This window comes from Diabrotica virgifera, chromosome 5 (assembly GCF_917563875.1).
Source record: "Diabrotica virgifera virgifera chromosome 5, PGI_DIABVI_V3a".
NCBI classification, from domain to species: Eukaryota; Metazoa; Arthropoda; class Insecta; order Coleoptera; family Chrysomelidae; genus Diabrotica; species Diabrotica virgifera.
The window spans coordinates 15529249-15555525 of record NC_065447.1 but is presented as its reverse complement, the minus strand read 5'-3'; the positions used below and the strand labels follow the sequence as shown (position 1 = coordinate 15555525).

General features: G+C 32.7%; 1 protein-coding gene across 1 annotated transcript in view; it reads right to left on the bottom strand.

Annotated features, from left to right (window-relative positions):
- LOC126885646 (arf-GAP with coiled-coil, ANK repeat and PH domain-containing protein 2) overlaps window positions 1-26277 on the bottom strand; it is a 106035-nt gene that overhangs the window by 72200 nt on the left and 7558 nt on the right. The window contains exon 3 of the mRNA XM_050652302.1: window positions 8752-8925. Coding sequence (XP_050508259.1) covers window positions 8752-8925 — 174 coding nt within the window. The remainder of the gene's footprint in view (window positions 1-8751; window positions 8926-26277) is intronic.

Below are 26277 nucleotides of genomic sequence, written 5' to 3'. Positions count from 1 at the left end.
TTTGGTTGGATCAGGGAGAGCAGCATATGTGCCTCCTGATGAGAGACTAATAAGTTTCGAAACCGGTAGAGGTGCTTGCAGCACTCTCTGATTGGACTGGAATATGGTTCGGCTGTATTTTCGTTTTGCAACGAAATTGAAAATGGTTATTCATTTTTGATTTACATTTACTCTGTGTGGAGTATGAAGGGAACCAGTCTCGTTGGAACTTTACCGCGCTGAGCAGATGTGACGTGAATTGTAAATTGTAGAATTCCCTCATCTTCCTTAGTCTCAGCATCCGTATGGCTTGCAAATTGTAGAAGCCTCGGAGGTGTAACCAGAGAAGGTTCCCATTGTTTTCATTCTGGTGGGATATGTTATATGCCATTAGAGTGAAAACTTAGTCTTTTGCTAGCAGTTGCCGCTAGGGCATCTATGCCATTTCGTTCGTTGCGATTCGGGACTGCACGCTGGGGTTTGTTTTGGTTGGATCAGGGAGAGCAGCATATGTGCCTCCTGATGAGAGACTAATAAGTTTCGAAACCGGTAGAGGTGCTTGCAGCACTCTCTGATTGGACTGGAATATGGTTCGGCTGTATTTTCGTTTTGCAACGAAATTGAAAATGGTTATTCATTTTTGATTTACATTTACTCTGTGTGGAGTATGAAGGGAACCAGTCTCGTTGGAACTTTACCGCGCTGAGCAGATGTGACGTGAATTGTAAATTGTAGAATTCCCTCATCTTCCTTAGTCTCAGCATCCGTATGGCTTGCAAATTGTAGAAGCCTCGGAGGTGTAACCAGAGAAGGTTCCCATTGTTTTCATTCTGGTGGGATATGTTATATGCCATTAGAGTGAAAACTTAGTCTTTTGCTAGCAGTTGCCGCTAGGGCATCTATGCCATTTCGTTCGTTGCGATTCGGGACTGCACGCTGGGGTTTGTTTTGGTTGGATCAGGGAGAGCAGCATATGTGCCTCCTGATGAGAGACTAATAAGTTTCGAAACCGGTAGAGGTGCTTGCAGCACTCTCTGATTGGACTGGAATATGGTTCGGCTGTATTTTCGTTTTGCAACGAAATTGAAAATGGTTATTCATTTTTGATTTACATTTACTCTGTGTGGAGTATGAAGGGAACCAGTCTCGTTGGAACTTTACCGCGCTGAGCAGATGTGACGTGAATTGTAAATTGTAGAATTCCCTCATCTTCCTTAGTCTCTGCATCCGTATGGCTTGCAAATTGTAGAAGCCTCGGAGGTGTAACCAGAGAAGGTTCCCATTGTTTTCATTCTGGTGGGATATGTTATATGCCATTAGAGTGAAAACTTAGTCTTTTGCTAGCAGTTGCCGCTAGGGCATCTATGCCATTTCGTTCGTTGCGATTCGGGACTGCACGCTGGGGTTTGTTTTGGTTGGATCAGGGAGAGCAGCATATGTGCCTCCTGATGAGAGACTAATAAGTTTCGAAACCGGTAGAGGTGCTTGCAGCACTCTCTGATTGGACTGGAATATGGTTCGGCTGTATTTTCGTTTTGCAACGAAATTGAAAATGGTTATTCATTTTTGATTTACATTTACTCTGTGTGGAGTATGAAGGGAACCAGTCTCGTTGGAACTTTACCGCGCTGAGCAGATGTGACGTGAATTGTAAATTGTAGAATTCCCTCATCTTCCTTAGTCTCAGCATCCGTATGGCTTGCAAATTGTAGAAGCCTCGGAGGTGTAACCAGAGAAGGTTCCCATTGTTTTCATTCTGGTGGGATATGTTATATGCCATTAGAGTGAAAACTTAGTCTTTTGCTAGCAGTTGCCGCTAGGGCATCTATGCCATTTCGTTCGTTGCGATTCGGGACTGCACGCTGGGGTTTGTTTTGGTTGGATCAGGGAGAGCAGCATATGTGCCTCCTGATGAGAGACTAATAAGTTTCGAAACCGGTAGAGGTGCTTGCAGCACTCTCTGATTGGACTGGAATATGGTTCGGCTGTATTTTCGTTTTGCAACGAAATTGAAAATGGTTATTCATTTTTAACTATGTAAAAATATATTTATTTAAAAAATAGTAGGATAGTTATTACTTACAACTTATCCAACATAGGGCATAGCATAGCGAGCACATTTTAAGTTCAAGCGACGAAGAAGCGAGGTAAAAGATAAATGCACATTATCAACAACCAGTAAAAAATGTGTATAAATAACTATTTAGATGGAAAATAAGCCACAATTAAATTGAAAAAAATAATTTTATTATCGTTTCGACGCCCAAATCGGGTGTCGTTGTCAAAATACTACTAAATTAAACAAAAATGTTGTTGCTTAGTAAAAAATTCGTCTAATAATTTATTTAATCTGACTCATTTATATCATTTAGTGTGTATAAATCTTCTACAAGACCAAAAAACATGTTGATTGTGCGCAAGATATAGCTGCATCCCCAATAACTAAATTGAGGGAGTGGCATCCACTTAGCATAAAATAACATGCGGATATTCTTTGCAAACGCGAGCTTGTACATCTTTATTTTTTCTCTTCCTTTTAGAGCCGTTGTGATATCCTTGGCCTTACAATCATCTATGCAAATTCAAATAAAATCATTCATTATTTTTTTTTATTATCTCATGAGCTTTTTATTATCTCTATGACTCGATACCTATAGAACCAAGCTATGGTTTTAGGTATCGAGTTACTAGGACAAACAATATGCTGCATACTAAAATTAAACTCGGTACTGTGGGATAAGAACATCAGTATAAAAACAAAAAGAAGAATATAATATAACACCATGACAAAAAGTATTCTGAATAATGGGTGTGAAAATTGAATAAAAAATACGAAAACCAAATGCAAAATAAGAGCAACAGAGATCGAATACCTAAGTAGAAGCTGTAGAAGGGATAGAATAAATAACATAGAGATTAAGAAAATAATGGTAATGAATTCAAGGGATAATAGACAACATAGAACAAAAGAGATTAACCTGGTACGGACATGGCAGAAGAGCAGACCAAAATCGTTGATAAACAGAATAACAGATTGGAGCCCGATAGGAAGAAGGAAGAGAGACAGACCCCGAAAATCTTTTAGAGATAAAATGGACGAAGCAATATTAGAAAAGAAACCTGCAGGACTGGAAAAACAGAAAGAACTGAAAATAACGGTCAAGTGAAATAATACAGGAAAAACTATGGAAATCCAGGGTGGTCAAGAAAAAACAGGATGTTTCTAAATAAATGCAACAAACTTTAAAGGGTAATTCTATATGAAAAAATAATGACAGTTTGCTCTATAAGCGTATGTCAGCAAATACTTCGTTTCCGAGATATGGGGTGTTGACATTTTTCTTACAAACTGACGATTTCTTTATTGTTCTAAAACCGGTTCAGATATGCAAATGAAATTTGATGTGTTTTAAGAGGTAATTATTGCGCATTTTTTGACATAAAATTAATAATTTTATATCTACTGTTGAAATGGTGTGAATTTTTTTAAAGAAAAACATAGTACGCCACTGAGATATTTCAAATAACAAATCATTTTGGAATTACTCGTTCAATTTATGATATATACAAAAATCTATTATTCCTTTTTTTCATACGTCGTTCGTGCCGTTTTTATGCAAAAAGTGAAACATCTTAACGCGTACAAAGTATTCGAAATAAATTTCTATATATTCATATTATGAAAAAGAACTTGTCAATTCTAATTCATATAGATATACCTGGTTTGTTTTTTTTTACTTCAAATTACACACCCACGGACACACGACAATGTTGATAAAGCAAAGTTTACAGAACAGGAAGACAAAACTATCTAACCATTGAGGCTATAATGACAAGTAGCAGTATAATAATATCACTGACTGACTATTCATAAATTTGTTGATACTTCGTAAATCTGATCTTCGTGTATTTTAAGTATGTATGTATAACATTGTAATACCATAAAAGTGATAGGTATTACCTGACAAAAATGACCTTTAAAAGCCATAACAGTTTTTAGGTTGCATTATTTTTATTAGAGAATTTTTGTGAGCTAGAAATAGTTTTCTTATTGTTACAATTATTTAATATTAATTGTCTTAGGAGTAATCTTAGCCCAAAGATAATCTATAAAGTCCAAAAAAATAGTGAATGTAAAAAATATTATATTTTTTTTTTGTTTAGCTAATGCCTCGACAACTAATGGCCATTGGCATGGTAGGTACGGTAATTTTGAACAGTTAGGTACCTAGTGTCATGTGTAAGTAGTGTGGGTGTTGAGTAAGTGGCTTGTTACTTTGCAATGTCGACGTCATTGTCTTTGCAAAGAGACGCTAATTGTATCCGAACGTCTGCGGTCCCTCCGGTGAGAACCGATCCCACGAGGACAGAAACTATATTCATTTATTAATTTATAATAAATGAAAAATTTCCGACCCTGGTGAGATTCGAACCCACAACCTTTCGGATTTTTTCGATCCAAAGGCAGGCGCTCTTACCACTGAGCCACGGAGGGGGGTAAATATTATATTTATATATCAGCGTCTCTCAAAATTTGGCGCCCCCAAATTCTGGCGCCCCGGGCGGTCGCCCGGCTCGCCCGCCCCTTTATCCGGCGCTGCTTTAAGGCACTAGTGCTTTAAAATTTTTATGGCACTGCAATTCGTATTGATCGTATAGGCAATTTTGATGTAATGTCAAAAAAATATAAAAATGGAATGTCAGTCAAGTTCAAGTAAAAGTTTTTGTAGATATTGTCCTGTAATTACGTTTGTAGAAAAAATATTGCATGATATGCGTGTGAAAAAGTGCATTTTTAAGGCACTCATGTGAATTGCAGAACTCGCTGTCGCTCATTCTGCAAACTTTCACATGCGTGCCTTAAACGTGTACTTTTAACACTTATATCATAAATAACTATTGAAATACTGATTACAAAAATTTATAGTATTTTAAGCCTTTCTGAGAGCATATGCGCAAAAATTTCGCTCGAATTATTTTTAAATGCGTTCATTTTTTTAAACGCAGAAAGAAATATTACTGTATTATCCATGGTCGAAAGTCCTTGAGAACTTCTATAATATTTATTTTAATAAGTCACAGGGGTGAAAAAAAAATAGTCTGATTTTTAATTTTAAATATATATTACAAAAGAAACTTTTTGTTCATTATAAGGGACTTTCTGCCCTCGGGAATAATGTAGTCTTCTATTTTGCGTTTAAATATTTTAAAAATACCTATTAGTTATCTCAGGATTCGAAAAAAATAAATGCGTTTAAAAAGAACTCGACCGAAATTTTGCGCCTACGCTCTCAAAAAGGATTAAAGTATTAAACATTTTTGTACTGTTTGAATTTATGCGACGATTGACGATCCACTGTTTTAAAGATTGGTTGACAGATGTTGCCAGTTGTATGGTCCTCACTATGTGTATCGTAAGTTATTCAACAGGGCATAGAATATACATGGTTAGAAAATATACGCCAAAGTCAGCGCCTCTATGCGGAAAATCTCTGAACTAAAAATTGATGTGGACCATACAAAGTGAGGTCCCACTTTTTTTTGTAAAAAACAGTGTTTGCTATCAGTACATGTCTACGAAAAAGTCTTACATTGATTGACTAAGTGAGGTCCGTATACTGGACCTCACTTTGTACAGGACCTCACTTCAACCGCAGTTTCTTTTAATATGTGGCTCACTTCATACGCTGGGAGTAAATATATATATATATATATATATATATAATACTAGTGACGTCATCCATCTGAGCGTGATGACGTAATCGATGATTTTTTTAAATGAGAGTAGGGGTTGTGTGATAGTTCATTTGAAAGGTTATTTAATTCTCTGTTCAGTAATATAAACATTAACATAATTATTTATACAGGGTGTACAAAAAAAATTTTTCTTCTATTTGTCAAATTTATACAAAGTTAATTTAATAAAAAATTTTTTTTTGTACACCCTGTATAAATAATTATGTTAATGTTTATATTAGTGAATAGAGAATTAAATAACCTTTTAAATGAGCTAGCACATAACCCCTACTCTCATTTAAAAAAATCATCGATTACGTCATAACGCTCAGATGGATGACGTCACTAGTATTATATATATGCCAAAAAGTAATAATTTAAAAATAAAAATCGACCTGTCTGAGGATTTCTCTTGAAATTTGCCCATTCTCGAGATAATGAATTTATGCCAACTCAAACGTCCTCACTTATACTACAGTGTAGCGCCCGCTTAATTAGCAATTAAAAAACAAAGGGGTTTCCGATATTGTATTGCAAAAAACTCTTTGGGATTTCATCAATCAATGTTTAAAGAATATCTACCTACCTTGGCAACTTTGAAATTTTTAGATAAATGTCCGATTTAGGGTTAAAAATGGCCGATTTCGCAATTTTCAATTGCTTATATAACAAAAACTATTAACTTAAGAGAAAAATCACTAAAGACCTTTTCTGTTTGGAATGATTCAAAAAACCTAAAAAAAATTGTTTGATGCAAAAAAAAATAATTTTAGGAAAAACTCCTAATCTTTCCCCTCGCCTGGCAAGGTCTTATGCTCTTCAGAATCGCCTGTCATTGTACACATTTCTTCTAAATAACTTACTCAAACATATACTTAAATTTAAACCTTACAGGAGAAAGTTTATTTTACCCCTAAACTATGCACTTTTCGATTCACCTGGTAGATACACGTGCACGGCTGATGCTTGCCAGGTCATGGTTTTTAGCCTTGGTGTGCTATGAATTATCACTAGACAAATTTCTAGCCTTACAGGACGACCGTTAGTCGGAGGGTTCACTAGCTCTTAGACTATTAATCTTACGTCAAACCAAAATATAAAAATCATAAAAAAGCTTCAGAGTAAACTAGACTACTGTAAAACTAGCGCCATAAAAAATGAGTAACTTCATCAAACGAGATCAAACTTAACCTATCAGTTTTATCCTACCAGTAGGCACAAAATTTCTGCTCTATCGCTTTTTAAATGTATTAATTTTTTTCAAATCCCGAGAAAACTAATATGTAAGTATCTATTTTTGAAAAATTTAAACGCAGAATGAAAGAATACTTTATTACCGAGAGCCGAAAATCTCTGAAAACTTCTATGTTTATTTTAATAAGTTACAGGGGTGAAAAAAAGAGACAATTTAGTGTGATTTTAATTTCAAATATTTCATTTAAAAGAAACTTTTTCTTTATTCTAAGGGGCTTTCGGCCCATGGTAAAAATGTAATCTTTCATTCTGCGTTTAAATTTTTCAAAAATATTTATTAGTTTTTCAGGATTCGAAAAAAATAATGCATTTAAAAAGCATTGGAGCAGAAATTTTGCGCCTACGTCCTTAGGAATCAATTTATTTCTGTTAAAACTATTTTGGGTATAAAGACGTTCCTATAATATCCTTTTTTCAATACTAAAAGACGAGTAAATTCAATTTAAACTATGTAGACCTCATTGTATTTGAATAAAACTTTGAAACTTTAAAATCAAAGAAAATAGTGAGTTACTTTATTTTTGTGCCAAATATTTTTCGTATATTCTATTAATAGTATAGATAAGATGTTTGATCAATAAATTTTTAATACGAATGACTGCAGAGGGTAAAAAAGTTAACTACAAAACTGTAGGTTTTTATATTTACATTACAAATAAATAAAACCATGATTTTGCGTTAGTTTTAACACAATTTCTTACCTTAGCACTAGATCTAATCCACTAACAAGGTTTCACAATTCAACTATTTAATAACATATGAGTTGTAAATATATTTTAGACGTTGTACATAACTTTTTAACGCGTATGAATTTACGCATGGTTGTTAAAAACTAAGACAAACAAGGTAAAGTACCTAATTATGCCAAAAATAGAATATATCGATTATTATAATACCGATAATGGCACTAGTAGTTATCAACAAGTTTCGTAAAATTTACATATAAAGAGTTGAAAAAATGATAAATTTTGTACACACTTGAATGAATAAAGGAAATGAAAAAATTTAAAGCACTCATGGAGTGCCGACAAAAGTGAAAACTTCTTATAGTATCTAAATTACGAGCTCAATACTTTTTCCCCATCTAAAAAGAAGTACTATATACCTATATTATATACGCGTTGCGTACGTTCTATGCTATTTATGTATACATATACATAATATATATACGTACGAAATTTAGTTCGGCAAAGTGATGACGGTCGCAAACACAATACTTTTTCCCTATCTAAAAAGTGCAAAACGTCCCTAAAAAAGTTTTCACTTCACAAATTTATTTCGTCGAAGCAATGACGGTCGCTAATTCAATACTTTTTCTCCATCTAAGAATAATTTTTTTTCGTAAAATGAATAATAAAAGAGTTATCATATTAATTTGTAATAAATAAAAATGACGTTGGGTATTCATAAAGAGAAAAATTTGTAAAATATTTTTTTTTTCAATTAGAAGCATGTAATTACATATTTGATCTTGGTTTTTAATTCCAAACAACTTTTCATAACAAGAATTTTCGATATTCAGATAAATAAAGGTACATACTTTACCCTTGAACGAAATTCATATTTTTTGACATACCTCGTACAATATTGATAAAATTTGATATCTGATGATTGCATCTTAGGTTTTAGACTATGCAGAGCACTTTATGAAGAATAACTTTTTTTCGAAAAATTAATAATAAAAAAGTTTCCCGTATGTTTCCAACTTAAGTAGACACGCTGTATATATTCATAAAATTAAATCAGACATAAATCGCCCGTGTATGTATAAAAGATACTTACTTTTTTATAAACGACGTGAGATTCTTTAAAATTGTTCTGGAAGCTTGATCCAAGAGAATAGTGTGAAATTTGTTCATTTCTTGAAGATTGTGAATGAGTTTATTCAAGGAAGATAGCACGACAGGGTCTTCTTTGAAGTGGGTGCTCAAATCCCACAGGCTGTTGGCGAACAAACTGAAATAGAAAAAAAGGTTTTAAACGTTGCAAAAGTTCGTGACCAGACACCTCGTAACGCGACAGTTCGTAACCGGACAGTTAATAACGGACAATTCGTAACAGCGACAGTTCGTAACGGCGACACTTGGTAACGGCGACAGTTCGTAACTAGACAAATTCATAACGGACAATTCGTAACGTCCAAATTGAATTATTCTGTTTATTTTTGTTAATGTGGAAACTAACTGTTATCACAGTTATAATTGAAATTATCTTTATCAGTACGGGGATAAACATGTTTAACACATTTTATATTTCGTGTTTCAGAGTACCTATATTAAAAATCTTTAAACAGAAACAAATATTTAAATACATACACACTGTTAACAATATTCTTAAAAGTTTATTCCTCTTATTGTTCCTTAAATTTGCATATACAGTAAAACGTGTGTTACCGGCCACTTGACAAAAACGGCCACCTGTACTAACGGCCAGTTTAAAAATTCTCCAAACCAGTTATTTATAAAATATGTAGACTACAAAAACTGGCAATACCGGCCACCTTTCTATATCGGCCAATAGTTATTTCATTGTTAGTGGCCGTTACTGACAGGTTTTACTGTACCTAGACAAAGGAATAATGAAGCACTTCATTCCTGAAATCTTTAATCTGACAATCGTCTTTAGACAGTCCCAACTTTTTAAACAAACATTTTGTAAAGGAAAGATTATAATTACCTGCTATTATAATAAACATTGTGATTGGTAATAGCTTTGGGACATTCAATCAACGGTTATACAGTAAAACCTGTCAGTAACGCCACTAAAAATGAAAGAACTATTGGCCGATATTGAAAGGTGGCCGGTATTGCCAGTTTTTGCAGTCTACATATAATTGGTTTGGAGAATTTTCAAGTTAGTACAAGTGGCCGTTTTTGGCAGGTGGATGGCAAAACAGGTTTTAATGTAGTTGATAAGAGGGATGGCTTTTATTACTTCAATACTTAGTTTAAATACTTTTATTATATTCTGAAACACGAAATATGAAATGCCTTAAAAATGTTTATCCTGATACTGATTCGATAAATTGATAAACATAGTTTCATTTATAACTGTAATAACAGTTAGTTTCCACGTTAACAACAATAAATAGAATAATTCAATTTGGACGTTACGAATTTGTATAGTTACGAACTGTCGCCGTTACGAAGTGTCGCCGTTACGAACTCTCTATTTTTTTGTATTTTTTGGGTCATTCTAAGCAAAAAATGTTAAAAGTTTTTGCGTAGATAAACGAGGTTGAACTTTCAAAAAATCGAAAAATTGCAATTTTTGAAGCCAAATAACTTTTGATTAAAAAATAAAATAGGAATTCTGCTTACCGCATTTGAAAGTTCAAGTCAATTGTATCGGTTTTGATTATTTGCCTTGCTAAAAATTATTTTTTTTTTATTGTTAAACAAAGCTATAAACACATAGTGGTTGAGTGATGTTTTCAATGCATTTCTCATTTAAAATGAAACGAGTAGGCTACGTAGCCATTGAAACGCATGCATTGGAGCAATTGGGCACGGGAAACACTATTTGTTTATAGCTTTGTTTGACAATAAAAAAATTAATTATTAGCAATGAAAATAATCAAAACCGAAATAATTTGACTTGAACTTCCAAATGCGCTAAGCAGAATTGCTTTTTTATTTTTTAATCAAAAAGGTTTTTTGTTCAAAAATTGCAATTTTTCGATTTTTTGAAAGTTCAACCACGTTTATCTCGAAAACTATGCATCCTACGAAAAAACTGAGGAACATTTTTTGCTTAGAATGACCCAAAAAATACAAAAAAAAAATGTTTTGTTTTGAGAAAAAGAAAAATTGCTGTTATGTAATTCCTCAAGTTCTTTAACAATCTAATCAACATCCGGATCAACTGTTACCCAAAAAATTCGTGTTCTACCGGTCAAAATACATAAAAAAAACTTAAGTAAGTCCATCTGAATAAAGAAGGCCGTTGTTCCACCCCCCCCCCCCCACTGGCGACAGGACTATTATAGTGAGTCGGCAGAAATTATGTGTAATATTTATAGCAACTTTTGATTAGGAGGTACCAAATTTACTTTTTAGTTTGGTTTATGTCGGAATTGCCTGAAATGAATACTAAACAATCGGCGTAGCGGAACCAAGGTAAAATTTCAGGATTTTTCATGATATAATTTGTTGATCCATGAAGACATCAGCTAGGAGTAAGGATAAGAAATCTTGAGATACACATAATTGGGGAATATCTAATATCGAAGAAATTATGTGGGCTTGTTAACTAAGAATGAATTTACCAGACCAATTGTCATGTTTAGGTGCTGAAGTAAATAAGTAACTAACATCAAATGAAAGCATTGCAACGCAGTCGCGGATCTATAAATGAACCTGAGGGGGGGACTTCCAATGAAACACCAATCAAAAGACATAAATATGCAATAAGTTCCCTTGATAATCCTAACTAGCGGGTTTATCGGACTGAATTGGTCTTTCTACAGTGTAATGTAATGGATTTTCGATCTTCTTGGGGTATTTTCCTCCCTATCCCCCCGTAGATCCGACACTGTTGTAACGTCGGGATGTAGAGTAAATGAGTTGAAGTTTATCAACCAATTGATAAGAATTTAATACTGAGAATAATTGTGGAGTGAAATTGATTAAGGTTTTTAAAGTGCTAAGAATGAATGTAGATAGAATAGACACAGGGGACTTACTGAAATTGACCACGGGATGAATAGGAATGTCAAATTTGAAGTAATATTAGCCATTTTTTTGTTTATGTTTTAGTTTAGTCAATGAAACCAGGACTTTCGATCAGCTAAATTATTGGAACATACCATATAATAAAGTAATTACAAAAATATGCCGTGATTTATAGTATAACAATATATGGGTAGCTACCGTGAAGACAACGTCACAACATATTTTTCACGGTTGGATATGTTTCTATAGCTAATCGGTAATTCATTTAAATAATATGCAATACCTCACAATATGTTCGAATATCAATAACATTGTTTCGAGAAGGTAAAAAGCGAGAGTTTTTTATATTTTTTTCCATCAAGGAATTCTCTCTATAAAAGATAGTTAAAAGGAGACGATTCAAATACAAATCTTTCAAATATTGCCTAATTTAACGCATTTGATATAAGATATAAGACAATATGATAAAAGTATATAAAACAGTCACACGACCCGTTGTGATGTATGGTATTGAAACGTGGACGATAACAAAGGTGAACAAAGAGAGACTATGTGTTTGGGAAAGAAAAATACTAACGAAGATATTTGGGCTTGTGCTTGATGAAGCAGCAGACAATATAGGATAAGAACTAACAAAGAGCTGGAAGAACTTTACCCAGACGCCAACTGTTCGAGCCATTTAAATATTGCATTAATTTTAGTTGTCTATTTGATGCACACCATGTATTCAAAAACCGTTCGATTACGAGGTTCAAAGCATTGAGTAATGGAACATTCTTTGGTTGATCATAATATAAACACCCACTCATTCTTCCACTTACAGACGACTATGATTTATTTTGTTTTGATAATAATTCAGAGAAATTATCTCATGTGTTGGCCAGCAGCTTTGCTTTGCCGAATAAACAAATATTTGCGATAGAAATTAACCAGTGGTAACGTGCCGGGGCCGAGAAGGAGTTTTAAATTAAAAGTCGAAGACGAGACACTGAGACGGCGATCGCTGACATTCCGTGCTGAGTGATAAACACATTTTAATTATTTTTACATTGTTAGATCCATTAGAAATATATTGTTTTTGTTATTCATTTTTGTGCGACATTTTCTGCTTTAATTTAGAAGCTGACTTAGATAAATAGAGGTTTTTTGATAAAGAGACTTTTGTCTTTTGTTTACTTTCGAACCCGGAGGTAGTTGTTGATAACGGGTAGTTTCAATCAGTGTCATACGCACACAATCAATCAATCAGTGTCATACACACCAACATCATAAAAGAAATAAAGTCCAGTAGACTCGACAGGACACCTCAGAAGACCACGCGGGCGCCCTCGACTCCGGTGGCAAGATAACATACCAGGAGACCTGAAAGCTATAGGCGTGGAGAATTTGATACAGGTTGCTCAAGAGAGAGAGAAGAGTGGAGACATGTGGTCGAGTCAGCTAAAACCCACGAAGGGTTGTAACGCCACGGAGTAAGGAGTAAGTAAGTAAAGAGTACATAAAGGAAAACATATAACACAATATACCGTGGATACAAGAAACTACAAAAATTAAGGATGAGCAAATCAAAACTCTAAAGCGAAAGAAAGCATATAAATCTATTCAGCACTCAATAATCTTAAGTGGCAAACACTATCAATCTGAAAGCCAACATATTGACCCACATATCCAAACAAGATCCCTGATTTGTTAGATTTCTTTATCATTAAAAATATATCTTCAAATTATAACCATGTAGAAGAATCCTAAGAACTAAATTCATATCGTTCACCCATTCGTCTTATACTGAGTGATATTTTGATTCAAAAATAAATTCCACTTAAAAAATAGTCAACAAAGGAACAAGTGGAAAAGTGGAATCAGTATTGAGATGATAGTTGATCTTTTGATCCAATTAAAAGAATGTGTGTGTACTTTGTACGCACGTAAGAATTTATACTTCTATTATATGATTTCAACGAAATTAATATACTTTAAACAGTTTATTTATATTTTATTTAAATATTAAACTAATTTTAATACTTACTACTTCTCAAAAATTTTTATTAAAACAGTGCCAAAAATTAAAATAATAAAAGAATAAAACACACACAAACAAACACATTGAAAAATGCCACAAATGATTTCTGCACAATGTAGGAAAAAATTTTAACTAAATACGTATTTTCTGAAAAAATATATATAATAAACTTACAATCATAAAATGTATAAAAAAAAATAATAAAAGTTTCCATTGGGGTTCGAACCCGCTTATCAGCGCAGTTAGTATTGAAATTCATTCACCTTAAACTTTTACCCACGGAGACCATGTGTCATCATGTGCGAAGATTAACTAACTAAACGGATTAAACTTTTGACGGTTCTGAATTTAACCAAATTATTTTGATTTTGAATTGAAATTATTTAGAATTGAAAGAAATATTAGAATACAACAAAACATAGAGTAAGAAAACAATATATTAGATGAATATTGATAGAAATTTTGATAGTAATCAAAGCATTACATGCTATTTTAGTAGGTTCTTTATAAATTTTACAAATAGGTAGGTCCTACCTATGAAATTTTTTATTAGGATACTGAAACATATACAATTATTACGTACCTATCGCTTTTAAAAACTATTTAAAAAGTCACTAGAATATTATAAACTTGCATTTTTCTCTGCCATCACAACAATAAAAACTAATATACACAACATTAATTTGTTTATCCAAAATCTCCATATTGAACAATTATTGACAGATGATTTTAACACCCAATCAGATCCCGTATAACGTTTATACCATACTATCTGTGTGCGCATGCGCGCTAATTATGAAATTTTACTCTCAATCGCGCCTAAAGAAGTATAACTTCAAAAACGGAGAAACTATTAGATCATGATATCTTTATCTTTCAGAAGTAAAAATACTCAAAAATACAATGGTCAGCATAGTCGTAAGTGGAACAAGAACTTAATACATAATAGGATGAAAAACTATAGAGAAAACAAAGCAAAACATTTTGTGATACCAGATTTGAATAAAAGGATGACAAAAACATTTAAATGTGTACATATACAGAGTGTTCCAACGAAAATTTGACCCCCCCCCCCCCGAAACTCAAGAGTTTCTTCACAAATTGACAATTTGTATTGGAGGGAGGACGAATTTTCATGCAAAATTCATGCCCACGAATGTAACCCCCTACTGCCCCGCATCAACCCTCAGTTTTTGAAGTTATACTTCTTTAGGCGCGATTGAGAGTAAAATTTCATAATACTGCGCGCATGCGCACACAGACAGTATGGCGTTTAGTTGCTGAATGTTTCAAGTTATGTATAAATATATCAGTGCAACAAAAGGTATGAAAAGAATATATTAGTGTTTTTAGTAAATATATTTATTATAATTTTTGTGTCTTTGGATTTGTCTTCCTCAGGAGTAAGATGAGTATTATTAAAACATTTTATTGTATATTTATTATACTACTTCACCTTGTCTGTTTGTTACCGTGAATTGTCATTATGTACATCCGAACCGATACAGACACAGTCGTCGTAGCGTATTTGGTATAGCATTCGGCCAGAGATCAAGAGGTCTTGAGTTCGAATCCGGAGCAATCCTATACTTTTTTTTATTTTTTTGAAAGCGGTAAGCACAAAATTAGTTTGGTGTTTAAAAAAAAATAAAACAAACTGTTTAAAGTATATATTTTTTTAAGAAATCATATAATAGAAGTATAACTTCTTATTGTCCAAGTAAAAAATACTGTAGAATAGCTATAAGCCGGTGAAATATGATATTCTTCAAATATAGATGTTAGGTCAAACGTTTAAGAAGCGGGCCTTTGAAAGCATCTGTGTTTTTACGGCCAGACCTCTCGCATATCTATTCACAAGTTTCGTGCAAAACATTAGTTTTAGTTCGGTAGCCTAGCAGTGTATTAGTACTGGAGTGTACGTGTGTTAAGTAATACGAGTGTTTTGTTTGCTGTAATTATTTTGAATATTGGTTTAGTATTTCGTTTGGAGAGTGTCAAGTGTTGATTATTGTAATTTAATTAATGTGAATAGTGATGTGGCGCCCGTGGGATAATGTAAATTTCGCGTACGATAACGCTGATATTGTAGAAATTGCCAGTGCTAGTGTGAATGTAATTACTAAAAAAAAAGAGCTCGTAAAGAAGATTCGAATGCATTTAAATGCAGAAACACAGCAAGTATGTTTGAATGTATACAAAAATCTACGTACGAAATTCGGCTTCGATGAAACACTATTGGCACAAGCCACCTCTGATTTAACAGAAATTCCACTTTCTACTGTATATTCAATAGTTAAAAATGAACCCTATCATCGCAAGAAACGATGTGACTACAAATTTTCAAGACCTTTAAACCCTTCACTTGTAAAACTATTGAAAACCACAATATACGACTGCTACAAAAGCAATGAAATACCTACAATAGAAATAATAAGAAAGAAATTGGAAACAACCGGTCGAAATATGAACTGCTGTGAGAAAACTCTTCAAAATTGGATAAAAAAAATGGGCTTTAAGTTCAAAAAAATAAATAAACGTCAAGCAATTATGGAAAGCCAAAGAATAGTCAACAGACGTAATATGTACCTAGAAGAAATTACTAAATATAGGCAAGAAAATAGGAGAATTTATTATTTAGATGAAACTTGGTATGATACCCACGATACAGTAAAGAAAGGATGGACAGATGGTTCAAGCATGTGCATACCAGAAATGCCTGCCAATAAAGGCTCGCGACTAATTATTGTACATTGCGGAGGAAGTGAGGGATGGGTTCCGAATGATTTAAAATTATGTGGGAAGAAAATGGAAGATTGTAACGTTGTCTACCACAAGAATATGGAAGCTGACATTTTTGAAGATTGGTTTGAAAACTCGCTGATCCCAAACTTGGAGAAAAACAGCGTAATAGTGCTTGACAACGCTTCCTATCATTCCCGACAGCTCACTAAAATACCAAATACATCTTCAAAGAAAGCTGACCTGCAAAATTTTTTAATGGAAAATGATTTGTATTTCGAAGATTTTTACACAAAAAAACAACTTATTGAAGTTCTACACACGAAGCAATTTAGAAAATTATACGCTCTAGAGAGTATTGCCGAAAAGCATGGACACACTATATTGAGACTTCCCCCCTACTTTTGTGTTTTCAATCCTATTGAGTTAATTTGGGGACAATTCAAACCAAGTGTAAGGCGTTCAAATAAATTTCCTAAATTTGACAAAAAGGTAATTGAGATAATTAAAAAAGAAGTAGCCAATATTACCAAAGTAGACTGGCAGAAAAGAATCGCCAAAGTGATCAAAGTGGAAGAAAATTATAAGAAGATTGGGCACTTCCACATTAATGGTGGAAATAAATTTATTATTGAATTGGGCGATGATAGTGACGAAGAAAATACGGAAGAAGGAGAAAATGAGTTAAGTGTATCAGTATTTTAATTGTTGTGTTGTGCAATTCATTTTCCAAGCAAAAGTGTACTAATGAAAAGACTCGGTTAAAAAAATATTTTTAGATTTTGTATTTTTAATAAAAAAAGAGCGGGGACATTCTTGCATTTTGTGCTGAATTTTAAAAGTTTTGAACTGTATACCTAAAGTAATTTTAGATCTAACTGTGTTTTTATAAAGTTCTTTTAGTATCAGTAACTCTAACAATAACAAGATTAATTATAAAAGCTATTCTACATCAGTTATTAATGCAAGCATGCGGTAAGAGGGAGGTCCCTGTGAGGTTAAATGTTATTAAAAATTTGATAAAATTAATTTTAACACATACAATATTATGTCCTGCTTTAACGGTATTTACCTAAGTATAAATAAATATTTTTAACTACATATTTAATTACCAGAAAACACCAGCTGCCTGCCTAATAGCTTAAAGAAGAACAACCGAAAGACAGCTACAAATCTTACCTATTACACTATATAGATTGCTTGAACAATACGTACGTACAAAGTACACAAACATTCTTTTTTATTTTAAATAGCAAATGTAGTCGAGTGGCACATCATTTGAAAGGTAATTTTTTTCTCTATACGACCCTCTATTTTTTTTTTAATTTGCATGGTAACTCTAAAGATAATTTTGGATTTAACTAATTTATAATAAATTTGTTAAGCGGGGCAGTAGGGGGTTACATTTGAGGGCACGAATTTGCATGAAAATTCGTCCCCCTCCCAATATAAACATGACGTATTTTTTTACATTTTGAAGAAGCTCTTGGTTTCTGAGTTTTTGGGGGGGGGGGGGGGGTCAAATTTTCGTTGGAACAGATTGTATAGAAAAATATAGAGATAGAAAATCCACAATTTAATAATGTAAAATGCTACTGGGTGATTATTTTTTAAAGGATGAGTTAACTACTACAAATAATAGTAATTAGTGACTTACATAATTTGTTTTCAGTTTGATTTTAATAATAAGTACAACAAAATTCCAACAGTATTTTTATACATACATGTGCATGTTGTAAAAACAGGAACGAAAACGTATTTACTGACTTACATAATGTGATGTTATATTTCTTTATGAAAACATACGATAGTGTAGAATTAGACAAATGCTAAGGTCATTGACATAATTACTTAAAGTTCTCTAAATAACCCAAGTAATAGACATATTAAAAGCTATAAAGTAGTATTATTTGCATTTTGAACACAAATTAGCCCAATAAACAAGCACATTCTTTCGCTACAATGGTTCAGGGACATGGCGAGAAATGTGTCACATCCTCGCAAAATTATACTCCGTTTGGAAATAATTGATAGCAACAATTGTATATAGTTCAAGCGGAACTATCGAAAAGCAGACTATACCTAATTACTCTGGGCTAATTAGCAAAATACAAGGAAAAGTTATTTACCAGCAATTTTATTGCTGAAATCGAATCTTATGATTGTTTAATAATATATGTATGTAAAGTCCGCAGATAGTGTGCTACTTTTTTTATAAACAAAATGGAGCCCGAAAATCGTGTTTTTTTCAATTTTTGCTCTATAACTCCAAAGATTTTAACTTAACACCAAAAACACCCAAATAAAAATTCACCGTAATTAAATTCTGCATACAGACGTGTTTTTCCCGATTTACTTCGACGAAAATTTTCCCCGGAAATGCGGGTTTTTCCAACAAAAACTTTAATGTTCAACTAAAATGTTTATAAGTAATTGTTTATCAATAATTAAATAACTTGGTAATATAAAAGCTCTTTTCGTATAGATTATAATTCCAGAAGTCGATGTAAATTGAATGAACAGTTTAGCAACAATTGAATTGTTAATTAAAAATTTACGGTCGCTATAACAACCACAATAATTAAAATACATAATAATAACTATAATTTTTATATAAAAAGAAACTGTACCTATCTAATGTACTTTGAATTGCAATTGGACTACCTAAGCGGCCTCAGGAATATTTTAAAATTATAAACAATTTTTTGGCTTATAAACAAATAGAATATCTCGGGAAATATTAAATAAAATTTTATCATGAAAACGGTATTGAAAAAAAAGCGGCAGGACGCTTCTTTTAAAAGATAAACGAGATACAACCGGTCAAAGTTAACCGGCATTTACGGCAAAGATATAAACAATAGTATCATCATTTTCAAACCATCACCTTTTTATTTTTGTCCTCTTTCTTCACACTAATTTTCTTATCTTTAAAATACTCATAACATATTTATTTTAATAAAAACTATCGATATTATGAGTGTAAATTGCCAAAAATAGCAAAATACCAATCAAAAATTAGGTTGGAGAAAATGTAATCTCAAAGTTCAAAATCGGTATACGTTAAAAAAATGCATTTTCTCGGCTTCCCATGGAGCAATTTTCTTCATTCTTTTTTTGTTCCCAAGTAACTCGAGTAGAGCCAACTAACTAATGGATTGTTAAATGTCAAACTTGCTTTTGTTTTGTTATAATATATTAATTTATTTATAAGAAAAGAAAACTACATATTTTTTCCAGTTGTAGACTTTTTTAGATAAACTTACTACAAGTGTACCTTTTAACGTTAGAAACATAAATATTCTCATTTGAAAGCTGTATAATTATTTAAACAATCTTTATTTAAACAAATTAAAAATTTTTGTTATAATAAATAAATTAATCTATTATAACAAAACAAAAGCAACTCTCACATTTAATAATGCGTTAGTTAAATGACTCTACTCGAGTTACTTGGGAACAAAAAAATAATGAAGAAAATTGCTCAATGGGAAGCCGAGAAAACGAATTTTTTAACGTATACCGATTTTGACCTTTGAGATTACATTTTCTCCAACCTAATTTTTGATTGGTATTTTGCTATTTTTGGCAATTTACACTTGTAATATCGATAGTTTTTATTATAATAATTATATGTTATGAGTATTTTAAAGATATGAAAATTGGTGTGAAGAAAGAGGACAAAAATAAAAAGGTGATGGTTTGAAAATGATGATCCTATTGTTTATATCTTTGACCGGTTGTATCTCAGGAACCACTCATCACAATTAAACGTTTTATCTTTTAAAAGAAGCGTCCTGCCGCTTTTTTTCCAATACCGTTTTCATGATTTAATTTTATTTAATATTTCCCGATATATTCTATTTGTTTATAGGACAAAAAATTGTTTATAATTTTAAAATATTCCTGAGGCCACTTAAATAGTACAATTTAAATTCTGAAAAGTACATTAGATAGGTACAGTGTCTTTTTATACAAAAATCATAGTTATTCTTATGTATCATAATTATTGTGGTTATTATAGCGACCATAAATTTTTAATTAACAATTCAATTGTTGCTAAACTGTTCGTTCAATTTCCATCGGCTTCTGGAATTATAATCTATACGAAAAGAGCTTTTACATTAAGTTATTTAATTATTGATAAACAATTACTTATCTAAAGTTTTAGTTGAAAATTAAAGATTTTGTTGGAAAAATGCGCATTTTCCGGGGAAAGTTTTCGTCGAAGTAAATCGGGAAAAACACGTCTCTATGCTGAATTTAATTACGGTGAATTTTTATTTGTGTGTTTTTGACGTAAAGTTAAAATCTTTGGAGTTATAGACAGGGGCGGATGGGCAAGTAAAATTCTACCGGGAGAATAAACGACGGCGGCCCAAAATTTAAATATATATATATATATACACATGGGAGTTTTTTTTGATTTTTTTAAACTATAGAAACTTGGAATCTAAAATACAAAGTTTGCTCTAGAAAATTCTATATTAAGATATTTAAGATATATAAATAACAAATTAATGTGTTATAAACTATAGGTGAATGAAATATCGTTTTACATATATAGCTATCACTAAATGGTTACCTGTTACCTATTATTTATTATATTAATACATTAAAGCGTCCTTCATTAATTTGGTTGTTTGACCCTAACGATTAATAATTTCATCATTGTTGATATCGCTCAGTATATCATTTTCAATATTCATCAGCATGAACGACTCGAGTCTATTATCAGACAAGGAGTTTCTTAATCTATTTTTGATAAATTTTAAAGTTGAAAACGATCGTTCACATGCCACTTGCGAGATGGGCAATGAAAGTATATATTGATAAGCCAATACCAGCGTGGAATAAGCCCCCTTAAACAAATTATATTTTAAAATTGAACCGTAGCAACAAATGACACAGTTCTGACATTTGTTAGATTCGATGCACACCCTTGATTTTGTACTCTGTTTTGTTATACAGTCATCTTCGTCTACATCTGACTGTGCAGAAGAAGAGTCGTCTAACCCCACATCAAGTCTAGCATAATTTATTTCATATGAATCTTCAATTGTTAATTTAATATGTTTCCAGTTGCTTGCAAAGCTTGCTAACTCTTCTTTCAACTTTGCAGGAGTTGCAGAAGAATCAAACTGTATTAATTTTTCTGACAATATTTTTAGAGAATTCTCAGGTAGCTCACCTTTGGCGATTTCTTCAAAATTATTTGGATCTAAAATGTTCAGATCCCTACATAATTCAGCGTTGTTTGCAAATCTTCTACTGATTGATTCTACTGCAGTATCCGCAATAACGTTAAAAAAAAACAATTCTAAAATTTTCTTTTGGGCTTACTGGGATTTCATCAGAAGTTTTCTCATCAAAGAATTTCTTTTTCTTTTTTGATCGAAACTCGTGCAATTGTTCTTCAATAAAAAATTCGAAGTCTCTCCTTTCAAAAGAGAGTTTAGCCCACCCTACAAATTTATCTGCAGATGCTTCAATGTCTGGAAAATTTCGTTGCATTTTTTTTTAAACTCAGTATAGAATCATTAACCATAAAGTTACATTTTAATAAATTTAACCCTGTTGTCTGAATATATCTTGATAAAGGGCCTGTTATAGAGAACAGTTTTAAGAATATGTGCCCAATTAAAATATTTTCGTATTTCAGTAATTGTGCTTTGTAATTTGCAGCAGTCGCTCTTGCATCTGGCTTAATTTTTTGTGAATTTTCAATTGTATTAAGAATGTCAATTAAATCAACGTACAGTGCTTTATTAGGTTCATTAAAATTACCAAAAATTTTACTGAGCGCTGCTTCCTTTGACCACCAACGAGTTTCTCCTATCAACTGAAGTTTCTGTGATCTAGCATTGTTACCTATGTCCAACCAGTAACCCATGCGTTGATGAGATTCTTTAAAAAATGCTGCTATACAATTCAGTAATGAAAAAAATGATGCGGCCTTAATGTGGGATTTAAAAATGTCTGTCAGAACAAGATTTAAAATATGCGCATAACACCAAACATGAACATGATTTGAATTTTCCTGGACCATGAAACTGGAGAATCCCGAATATCTCCCTTGCATATTAGCCGCCCCATCAGTAGAGTCAGCAATACAATTTTTTTCATCCAAACCATTTTTTACCAGTATGTCATGAATCATGGTATGAAATCCCTTCCCTGTTGAATTGTGACAAGGAACAACTGCAAGAAGGCGTTCGTGAATTGTTCCGTTGTAAACATACCTGAAATAAAATAAAATAAGCAAAGGTGAAGATTTTATTATACTTACAATTTAACATACCTTGTTACAACTGAACATTGGTCTGTTACTGAAATATCTTGAGTGCTGTCTATTTCTATAGAGAACATAGTGGCAGTCTGTATCTCTGAAGAAATCTTCTTTAGAATAATTTCTGTGATTATGACAATGATTGAATTTACAGTAGTTTTTGACAAAAATGTGTAGAAATTTCCAGCTCGACGTTTGATTTTTCTATTGTGATAACTTTTGCTTTTTTTAACAATGGCGTCCAAATGTTTCTTCAAAATAACATCAAATTTCGATAAAAGTAAGATTATTTCCAAAAAATTACCATGATCTAGGTTTTCATTTTCTAGATTGTATGCAGCTTCATTTGCTGTGCCCCGATAATAAAGTCCTCGTTTGCCAATTAGTTTTATAACATCAATAATAACATCCAAAACGTGCCGATTGCTTGCAACTTTTTTATTTCTCATTTCAACAACGTTTCCAAAAAGTATTTTTTCAATTGTTTGATTTTTAATATACATGAAATATGTTTCGCAGTTTTTTCCATGACTGATTGAACTTTCATGCTCATTTATTCGCTGATATACATGTTTCCAATCAGACATACCTCTTGCAAAAGCAGAACTTTGATCTTTATTACTCTCAACTGAATAAGCAAGACAAATTGTGCAGAAAAGTGCCTTTCTTTCTTCACTATAGCTCAACCATTTCCTTTTTGTTTTATTATTACGCGTAAACGCTTTTTCCACATTGAGAGGTACATCTTTTTGTGCGGCAGGTACCTTTGGATGGAATTCAAAAAATAGCTGTAATTTATTGGGATCGGGACGGTCGAAGAAATTGACAGATTCTGTCTCTTCCGGCTGTCCCAGCTTTAGTAGCGCCTCTTCGTCTTTAAGTGCCTTTTTTACATTAGCTTCACTATCGCTTTCATCACTTGTCTCTATGTCGTCGTCCGAGTCCTCTGACAGCTTTAACTCAGTTTCAAATTTAGTTTCTGAAACCGGTAAATTTTCTTCGGATTTTTGCTCTTGCTCTTGTTTTTCCGTGTTAATATCACTTTCTACCCCTGAAGTTGAAGGAACAGAATAACTATTGAGCAAATTATCCAAAGAGTGACATTTTTTTGCTATTTCACATCTTTTTTTCTTCTCCCTTTCTAGTTTTTTTCTTGTCCTCCTTTTCGTTTTGGTGGCATTGGTATTTGATTTTTTATTCACTTAGTATATTGGTTCTGACGGCTATCATACAAGCAGTTTTCGTCCTAACGTAACAAATTTCATAATTATTGAACAGCTAGAATAGGCGCTTTTTGAGCATGTTTATACAGAGTATTTCATAACTATACCTACAAACCTTTAAACGTGGTAGGAGACATCACAACCAACATTCTTGCTTTATAAACAAACGCCCAAAAACGATTTGTTTGCGAATTAGACGTAAAAAAACACTTGAAAGCAATAGATTTTTACAAATTTTATAGTTTTTTACAGAACTTAACAATACTACAAAACTCTAAAAGTAAGTAAATTTTTTGTTTGGGAAAGAAGATGAAACAGAGTGTACGAGAATTTATTTTAATCGAATGATTTAAACAGAAAGCTTGCACCTGCCTAATTTATTAATGTGTTTATTTAAAAAAAAATACGAACTTTTAGTACAGAATAACACCTTGTACTGTTTATCCGCGACTTTCCGGACACGGTGTATAGTGTTGAAACACCCTGTATAGTAAAAATTATTTTAAATAATTATTTCCTACCTTAAACTTCCACTCTAATAAATCGGCTTAAGTAATATAACGTTATTGGTTAATTTAGAAGTAGGTAAATGTTTATTATTATCCTTCTACGCCACTATTCAACTAATCCCGAAGTAAAAGCGCACGTCACATAATAATTCGTGTCTTTCGGAACCGGAACTAAGTGATAAGGCGTTAGTTAATCCAAAAGATTTCTGGCGACGCGACGGACGTAGAATTTGCAAACTCGCACAACCGCTGTCTCAAATAACGACAGTCGTCGACAGTAATAAACAAACTGTAAAACGAAAAATAATCCTTAGGGTCTCAAGGTCAAGGGGCTTCCTTTACTAAGAAAACAATAACTACGATGACTGATACAAACTGTAAGCCGGGAGTGCATATTGTCCGCAGATGTTTTTAACATAGGCCAGTGCCAGACACACATTGTGTTTAAGTTTATTTTCGTGTTTCTTGCTGGGTAAATTTTAATACAATAATAGCTTACAAAAATAGCAGGTAGCATTTAGCAGGTATACGCTGTTTGAGGGAGCTTAGAAAATAACATAATAAAGAACAGCGCTGGACCAGTCTTTAAAGAAAGTATACATCCTGTTTACTTTTGTTGAACATAATTTTTGGTTCTTTTCTTACTTTTATAGTCTAGTCTAGGTATTTGCTAGGTCTAGGTGCAACCGTATCAGTATTTTTACATCGATTTATAAAAATCAAGATTCATGCAGTTGAAAAATTAAGGGTTTAGGTCCGCGCGTGGCAGCCCACAAACGACGGCCCACCGGGAAAATTCCCGGTATCCCGGTGGGCCCATCCGCCCCTGGTTATAGAGCAAAAATTGAAAAAAAGACGATTTTCGGGCGCCATTTTGTTTATAAAAAAAGTAGCACACTATCTGCGGACTTGGCATTATTAATACAGTCAATCCTGCCATATCCGGATCAATGTGGCGACAGACCGATCCGGATATGAAAAAATCCGGATATAAAGACCACTGCTTCTTTTATAGTCTCTGAAACATTTTCTCCTTCATACATTCCAGTAATCAACGCCGTCAATAACTTTCGTCGATAGACACGTTTTATCGAATATATAATACATTATTTCGCCATCTTTTAGTTCTTCTTTTGGTGCGTTGTCCAACAGCAGGACTGCCTTTCTCGGTAGATTTCGGTAGATCCGGACGGCGCAGAACCGTCCGGATATGGCAGGTTGTACTGTATATACAATCATAAGATTCGATTCCGGCAATAAAATTGCTGGTAAATAACTTTTCCCAAAAATTGCCTATTCTCCGACGATCTGCCCAGACTAAATGGACATTTTCCATGTCTTTTTTTTTGGAATCACTTGAGGATATATTGTACCCTCGGAGATCCGTGGAAGAAATTTACACCCAAAATAACAAAATTCAGTTTGGCAACACTGTGTGAATGTTGATAGTAACAAGATAAGCAGAACTGTAATTTAGTCCAGACAAATTAATATATTTTTGTGCCAACAAAAATGAGACTTTTCAACCAAATAATGTTTTACATATGATGTGCAAAATAATTTTGAATTGGTTTCTGCTAATGAGCTTGCTTTTTTTGTCATTAAAATAGAAAAAACTTTAAAATTTATTCTTTATAATAATTATCCTCCAGTTCTCATCTTATAATTTTCACTGTACTAATATCCGTCAACTAATTTACAATGATTAATGCGATATTAAAACATTTTATTGTTAGCGGCTTCTGGAGTGTCTGAGACATATCTTTTTTCATTGACAAAATGCACAGTCCCACCGATTTCCACTTGAACCATACCTTGTATTGTATCAAATCAATAATCACAATGTGCGGCA